Source organism: Montipora foliosa, chromosome 9 (genome assembly GCF_036669935.1).
Source record: "Montipora foliosa isolate CH-2021 chromosome 9, ASM3666993v2, whole genome shotgun sequence".
In the NCBI taxonomy this organism is placed as follows: domain Eukaryota; kingdom Metazoa; phylum Cnidaria; class Anthozoa; order Scleractinia; family Acroporidae; genus Montipora; species Montipora foliosa.
This window is the reverse complement of record NC_090877.1, coordinates 18718859-18727189: the sequence shown is the minus strand read 5'-3', so window position 1 is coordinate 18727189 and position 8331 is coordinate 18718859. Positions and strand designations below refer to the sequence as shown.

General features: G+C 37.9%; 1 protein-coding gene across 1 annotated transcript in view; it reads left to right on the top strand.

The window, feature by feature from the left end:
* Positions 1 to 412: 412 nt before the first annotated feature.
* The window catches only part of LOC137969571 (uncharacterized), a 13971-nt gene continuing 6052 nt past the window's right edge, over positions 413 to 8331 (top strand). Inside the window, exons 1-4 of the mRNA XM_068815877.1 lie at positions 413 to 728; positions 4790 to 4972; positions 6672 to 6746; positions 7700 to 7794. Of these exons, the coding sequence (XP_068671978.1) occupies positions 423 to 728; positions 4790 to 4972; positions 6672 to 6746; positions 7700 to 7794 (659 nt within the window). The 5' untranslated portion in view covers positions 413 to 422. The remainder of the gene's footprint in view (positions 729 to 4789; positions 4973 to 6671; positions 6747 to 7699; positions 7795 to 8331) is intronic.

The following is an 8331-nucleotide window of genomic DNA, read 5'->3' as shown; positions in this document are numbered from 1 at the left end:
TTAATTAAATTTTCCAGATAAGTGCGAGGATCAGTTCTCTCTTTCGTCTGAAGATTTTTCTGCTTGCAGAACGTATTGAATTTACAAAATGAGGGGTAGTCCACAGGGGTGGTCCATGAACCGGGTCCACAGGGATTGTCCATGGACTTGGGGTCCATGTTTTCCATACGTCCCGCATATTCAGTAAGCCGCCCAAAAATACCGCTGAATCAGGGCGCTTATACGGTATTTTTGCGCGGCTTACTGAATATGCGGGACATATAGAAGACATGGACCCCAGGTTCATTGACAATCCCTGTGGGCCCGGTCCATGGATGAATCAGTTGGCACCATCCTTGATTGGCGTTAAAGGGCGTTGAACAACCAGGCCCTGGGTACGAAAATGTTTCTCAGCAGCGTAGGGACTGGGGAAGTTAGTCAAAATGAAGGCCACTGAGAGGAAAACACGGGATGAGGAGTTGTTTATTGACGTTCACTCTTCGAAAGAGCCGGATGAAACAGAACTTATTCCAGCGTTGGGAGAAGGAAGAGGCAAACCAACAAAAGATGTCACTTGCATCGCCCTTCCTAAAGCAGCACTTGGAATAACGAAGGAAAAACAGTCGATTCCCAGGTGTTCGACTGGGCGGGGAAGAGCCTCTCTTATGAAAGCTCGTGCTTTGACAGATTCACCTCCTGTTAGGAGACCAGGAGAGAAAGTTGAGAAGCAAATTTCCAGCATCTTAAACGTAAAATGCCTTTTTTTGTTATGATTTTGAAAAGCGCTTGTCTCTGACCAGTAGGTTTTTGAAACGTTGAAGTACCTATCACCTCAACACACTTTTCCACTTTATATTTTCTCCGAAATCGTCCCAAATAAATCGTGTTGTTTTTAGAACCTTTTGATTGAAATTTCACTTTTTATAGGCCTTATTCACGATAGCCGCCATTTTGGTTTTCAAATTGTTATGCAAATTAGCCATGTGTTATGCTGGGCAAATTGCGGAAAATCGGCTCGTCGAAATATTGAAAATAACAATGCTAAAGGTACATTTTAGAATTTAGAATTAAGTACCTTTTATAATAATTTTATATCTTTGATTGCCTTTGACATTTTGACTTTCTACTTTGTTATCTCCTCATTTTTCACTAAAAAAAAACATCGAAGTAACTTGTGTAATCATTCTATTTTACTACTTGGGTGATAAACACTCAATGAACGTGAAACAAATCATCTGTGTGGCTAAGATGTTTGTTATAACCTCTCGAACTTGTGTTGTTTGCCCCCTCAGATGTGAGTAGCTAATTTGCATGATAATAGCAAATCCAACATGGCGGCCATCGTGAATAAGGTCTATTGGCTTTGAAAGAGGGGAACAGGGGTCATACTTTGATCCAAAACCGAGCAATGAAAGGGGATTGGGTTTAATACCGGGTTGACGTCACAGACTGCTTTGCATTGCGATAGGTCTTTGAAAACAGCAATGCAAGTTAATTTGTGACATCAACCCGGTGTCAAACACATTCCCTTTCATTGCTCGGTTATGGATCAAAGTATGACCACTTTTCCTGTCTTTCAAAACCAGTGAAAAAAGTGAAATTTCCATGAAAAGGTTCCAAAAACAACACAATGTATTTTGGACGATATCGGAGAATAAATTAAAGGGAAAAGTGTATTGAGGTGATTGGCAATTTAAAAAAGTAGTTCTTTAGCACTAAGAGTACAAACCAGTCTGTGTGAAACATGCCTATAAGCTTGCATATGCAGACCGCAAATTGAAAACCAGGGACAAAATGCAGACAGGAGGTGAAATATGAACTATGGACAGGTAAGATTTGACAGTTGTAGCCAGGAAAAACTATGGGAGCAACTACAGAATACAGGGCCACATTCAAGACCTATGGAAGTACTGGCTCGTTTGGCTCGGCACTTTTCGAAATTCTTTGGTCAGAAAGGGTTTTTAAAATAAAAGATCAGTTGAGCTGTATAAAAGTGCATTATGCTATTGTGTTGACAAAAATTTCCTGGCAGTGGTTTTTTTCCTAAAAAGGATCATCACATTTAATTTAACTTCTTATTGCTTACTGCAATTTTCATAATTTTGGTGAATTTGTCTTTAAGCTTCAACGGCCAAACTGCATTTTGACTTTCATCAATCAAGTTCCGATGCCAATGGCAGATGGCGAAAGCAATTGATGTGTGATGTAACCCACCGATCAACATCTTTGGTCCCTAAGGTACATTTGTACATTTGAACTCGTTGCCAATGGAAAGCAATGGAATCTGTACAAATCTTTTTTCTGAAGAATTTCTAAAAACATATATAACGATATTCAAGCTGTGAACTAAACAAAAACTCCAATTCACTTTCCGGAGGCGGAGTCGATCTTCCCAGCTATTTCCGGAAATTTGATTGATGGAAGCCAAAAAGCAGTTTGGCGCTTGGTGCTTGAAGGTGAGATTCCACAGAATTATGAAAATCGCAGTAATGCCTTAAACAGGGATTTCATTAAAATTTAAAGTTGGCGGCTGGTTTGAGAAGAGTAACTGACTGCTGTCATTGCCAATTAATAAATAATCACTTTTAAATTGATTTTAGGTTTGAAAGAATCTGTCTTTAATTGCTTCAATCCAGTAGGGAAAAAAGTAGCCAGCTTTTGAGTTCTCTGAGTGAAGTAGCCAATACTTTTTGTCGGAACTTATTGAAATCAGAATTTTAACATTAGTCTCCTTTTATTTATTTATTTAGTTATTAATTTACTTATTTACTTATTTATTTATTTATTTATTTATTTATTAATAAACTTCTCCCCTTTGGGCAGGGTATCACCACAGAGCTCCATTCCAGGGACCCAAACAAAAGACAAAAATACATACTAAATTTAACAACTGTACACAAACAATCATCACTTAATTTAAAGGTACAAATAGCTCCACAAGACTGACATTTGATACGGATAGATTTAAAGGATTGTGGTATGTGAACATTGTAAGAGTTTTGGTTATTTCCTTGTTCGCTGGAGTTCAGTGCACAGACTCCATTTCGCCCTTTTAGCCATCATTTTATCCTTGGTCTGCAATCTGCTGTCTGTTTTTTACAGTGACTCATGGTTAGTATGCAGCATGTGATGGAGTAGTGATTTTTTTGGTTTATGGTTTGTGATTTAAGCCACGTGCTTTTCACCCCTGAGTGGCCATAGAAAATACAAATTGGTTAAGAGTAATACAGCCCTAGTTTCCATGAAGATATGTAAGATATGTTTGCCATCAGGTTGAATTGGTATGTACTACAAATAAACAGTATTATTGACTTCAGGATCAGGAAAAGGGGTGAATATTTTCCTCTCCCCTCTGCGGCTTGGTAAATATGCACCAGTGTCCTCTATTCACCTTGAATTCTGATGATGATGATGATGATGATGATGATGATCATAATAATAATAATAATAATAATAATAATATCATTAACTAGCATTATTAAGGTGTTTATATCTGGGGTACACAAATCTCACTTTCATTACTTCTGCATATTAGGTATGTTTTATAACTTTTGTTATTAACTTATGCATTATTTGTGCAATAATCATCTGCTTTTATTTTGGATTGTTTAAACTTGGTGTTATGTAAATTTAAGATGTGATGTGGTACCGGTAAATAACTGATGAATGATTTGATATCTTCACTTTCAACTTGTTGCTTACTTTTATAGCATTTGGAAGTTGGCTTTGCTTCTTAGTTGATTAATTTTAAATGAGTGCCTGGGCTTGAGGATTGGTGCTCTAACCATGGAAAATGACAGTTTATTAGTTGGCCATTATCAACACTATTCACAATGCCACAGACCATGTAGATTCAATTTTACTCAAATGGACTGCTTTATGGGAACTGCGTCATCAGCTATCAGGAGAAACTGGTTGTAAATGAAATAAATAAAAAGCTTTAAAGTGCCACTACAACGAAAATGTTTGGTTTTCTTTTCAAATTTTTTCAACGTCAATTGAGTCAATATGTTCAAAATAATACAATGCATTTAAATTTGGAACGATAGAAGCGAGATAAGTCGGGAAATAGCCAGCCAAAAATCGCTAAAAATCTGTCCCCGCCATTACTCGGACGGCATTGGAGAAGCCTGCAATCATTTTGTAAGCAGTCTTCATGCAAGACTTGGCTCATCACGTCATACGCGCATTGCTTTGTGAGCGTTTGACAAAGCGAACAAGTCGATCAAGGAGTAATGTATATAATATCAGCAAAAAGCAACCCAGCGATCTCTCACATCTCATAGACAGCATGGGAAATTAGCCGCGTTTATTTTGAGCATTGTGCAACCCTTTTCCTCGCTCACGGTCATTTGCCGTTCGAGTAATGGCGGACAGCGAAAGCCGAAAAACTACGTTACAATGATCATGCAAAATTTCCATCGTAGTGGCTTTTTAAAAAAGATGATTGAGAGATGGCTGTTCATACTTTTTTATTAAATAATCTATTTATTTATATATTTATTTTGCTGCACAAAACCTGTCTGGGGGATTGAGCTTATGAGCCAAACAGTCAACTGTAATACTATTATAATAATATTCTCTCTATATGGAGAATTGCATATGTATACATGTATGTGTGTAATCTACATGTATATATTATAATTAATGTGTTTATGTATGGACTAAAAATTAAGGTTGACATTTAAAAAATACAATAGATTCAGTTGAACTTTGTCATTAGGAGTTTTTGTACTTTTATCACATGATATTATGTCTCAAGCTGTCATGAACATTCTTGTCAAATTAATGAGCCATCTTTCTAATACAGAAACAAGAGTCATTTCCTCCACTGTCAGCTAGTAAAGTCAAGCCATCAACGCCAAAGTGGTGCAAAGAGACTGCTACAAGGTTAAACAAGAATAACACATCAAGACCAGTCTCAAATGTATCTGATTCAACAGATGAAAGAAATACAAGCTCCACTACACCTTTGGTTTCCATAGGATGTAAGGTTAGTACTGCTGTATAAAAAGAAATGTTCTGGAAAGGCTATAAGGGCTCAATCTCACCTTGGAACTGTTGTTTAGTTAGTTAATGAAATTATGTATGACTAATACTAAGCCTGCATTTTCACAGCTACTCACTTTTATGCTTTTCTTTGCTTGTCTAAATTTAAGGTTGTTGTACTGCTCAAATGAGCAACAGGGATTTTGCTCCCTTCCTTGTATGTTTAATGTTCTTATGTCAAATTAGCTTACGTAATTTGCTCCTTCTTTACTGTCTTGATCCACATTAGTAAGTGGTGTAAATAAGTGGTTACTTGATCCAGGGGGTAATGACAATCTGCAAGCCAGTGAGCCATGCGAGTCATGCGAATTTCGCATTTAAGTCTAAGCACCCATTTTAAAATGGTTAGCTTTCAATAACTGTGTGACTCGCAGTCATGGCTCGCATGGCTCGCAGCCATGACTCGCATGGCTCGCTTCTTGGTTTGCATGGCTCGCAGCCATGGCTCGCACGGCTCGCATGGCTCGCACGTTTGGCTCGCTGGCTCGCTGGCTCGCTGGCTCGCACATTGGCAAAACTCGATCCAGGACCTTGAGGTTTAAACATAAATTAGCAGTAGAGAGATTAGGCAACATATAAATACAGTAGACAGCAAACTTCGGACTAAAATTGGCATTTTGTCAAAAAGGAAAGAAACTTGTTTGATATGAGCTCATTTTTTGTGTGTTAGCAGCAGGTATCAATTAATTATTCAAACGAGAGAGACGAGTTAGAATAACATAATTTTCATGCTTTTACAGTGTATGACAAGCAGTATCCCATCGTTTCGCATTTCACGTAAATATGATGCTTCAAGGCCCACCTTCATCCTACAGGCATTGCTTGCTGTGGAAAAATTTTCACGTATGAAAATTCAGGCCAAAACTGAAATTCATCCAATCACATTGCAAGGATAAGCAATGCAAATTTCCAATTAACAAAAACAAACGGTCCAAAAACCTGTTGGATCATTAGGTAGCCCTTTAATCTCTAATAATAGAACTTTGTAGTAGCAGTAGTAAATGTAGTAGAGTATATAATAATATTATAATAGTAATAATAATAATAATAAGAAGAAGAAGAACAACAACAACAACAACAACAATAATGATAATAATACCAGTGGCATGATAAGGAGCACGTTCCTAACAAAGTTGTAGAAAAGATGAAATCACCATCCTATGGAACATGCCCATACATGTACATATCTGTACAAAGCAATAGACCAAGGCTGTTGCCTAACAGGAGCCCAGTAGCCTGGAGCTCCCAAAGAATAGCTCTGGGCTCCTAATTTTTCACAGCAACACCTTTCACTTCATATGTTGGGCTCCTAAGTTCTCAGCGTTTAGCTCTGAGGGCCCCTTTAAAATTTTCTTAGGCAGCAGCCTTGCAATAGACACAATGAAATATACACCCATCGATATTTCCAACTCCTTTCGCTCCCAATTATTGATGAGTAAAATGGCCTGGCACTAGCCACTGAGTAAAATGAACAGGTGTGACTATCAGAGATATAAGGTTTGATGTGCAATTCTGGCAAGAAATACAAAATAAAAGAGAGATGGTCAACAAAAGTAACTCTTACGTCCTTGTCCATGGACATACATGTAAGCGTTTGATTTGAGACAAATACACCACTGAATAATTTCTTTTTTCTTGTACAGGAAGATTTGTTGGCTTCATCAGATGGCAGTGATGTTATCGTTATTGAGAATCTTCCTACAACAATTACAGAACAAGTTTGTTGTTTAATATGCTCACTGACAAATAGAATGTTGGCCTTTAGAAAATTAAAATAAATTAATATTATTACTGGTACTAAGCCCATAATCTTTTTGACTTCGTGTTTGAGGAAGGGAGGAGAGGGAGGAGGGGGTGATCATGTCCTCAAAATTTGGCAAGGTGATTTGCATGAATTGTGGAATAGCATAGCTTCGTCAACCTTAAATAAACTTATGTATCCTGAGATAAGATAAAGGTATCAATGTAGAGCTAAAATTCAATCAAACACTGTAAAATCATCTGCTTTTTGTTAAGGTCACCCTCCCCCCCTCCCCTCCCCCAACCTCCCACACTTCAACACCCCCTCCTCTTATCTTTCTTGTGGGATCCAAGAGGCACTTTCATGTTGGTCGGTATTCTCAACAAACGATTGTTCGTATTACATTTGAGTTATGTTTTTTTCAAAACTGATAATGCTTACTTGAGTATGGGGGACAATTTTTGATGTTTATTGCCCACGTTTCTTCACACAAGTTGTATGGGCGATTTGCATGATAATATCATTTACTACGAAGACTAGACTGCTTTGAGTTGCTTTTATTGTCAGGCAAATTTTAACAATTAGACTTGGAGGAGAGAAGAAAAATCAGAATGACAAAGCATTCTGGTCTTGGTAGTAAAATCATGCCATAATGGAAATCGCCTATTTAGGTTCACAAAAGTGGTTAAGGGGACACTTTGTGACGCTTAGTTAAACAGGTGTGCATCTCATTACAGCCTTCACACCCAGGGAAAAGGAATCAGGGATACATCTGCAAAAAGTTTCAAGTTGAGAATCTCTAGAATCTAAATATTCCACTGATCTTCAACACGAACGGCTGTGATAATCATCTCTTTTAGTAAACACATGTTGATATGTTACTACTTAAAAGTTGTACGTGATTTTCTTTTCTGGTGTGATTCTTTGCAGAATTTGGTTGAATTGTTTAAACCGTACAGCGACGTTTTGGCATGTACCATTGATAGAGACTACCATGGGAAAAGTTTAGGGACAGCTGTTGTCAGGTCTAGCTTAAAAGCATTTTATTATCATAGAGTACTCTTAATAATCAGGCATACCACACACGTTCTATCCAAAAATCCCCTTAAGCTTGCAGATTTCCCAGCAGATGTAATTTGGTGTTTGTGTGTTTTGCAGTATTGTAAGTTTGAGCGAGCGTGCGTAACGACAAAATAGGCTTTCGTGGCTACCGGAGTGCAGCTTGAAAACAAGGTGATGCAAGTTAGCGGAAAACTTGCCGTAAATCTATTGCGTCCTTGGAGAAAGAAACAAACTTTCGTGGCATCTTATGTCCTTTTCTCCAATTTATGTGATTTGAGATACGTTACCTAAGCTCTCAAATTGTTAGTGTGGGCTGTCTGTGGCTTCTTTAGCCAGGAGTAATACTAAAGGCACGTGATGGGTTGTTGCAAAGAAAAGGTAAAAGAATTCCAAGCTTGGCCAGTGACGGGTGTGAGAAAATGACTTGTTGTGTGCTTACCAGTATATTGCCGTGAAGGGGGCTTTACTAGACTGCCCATTCACGCGGATTTCAGCTCTGC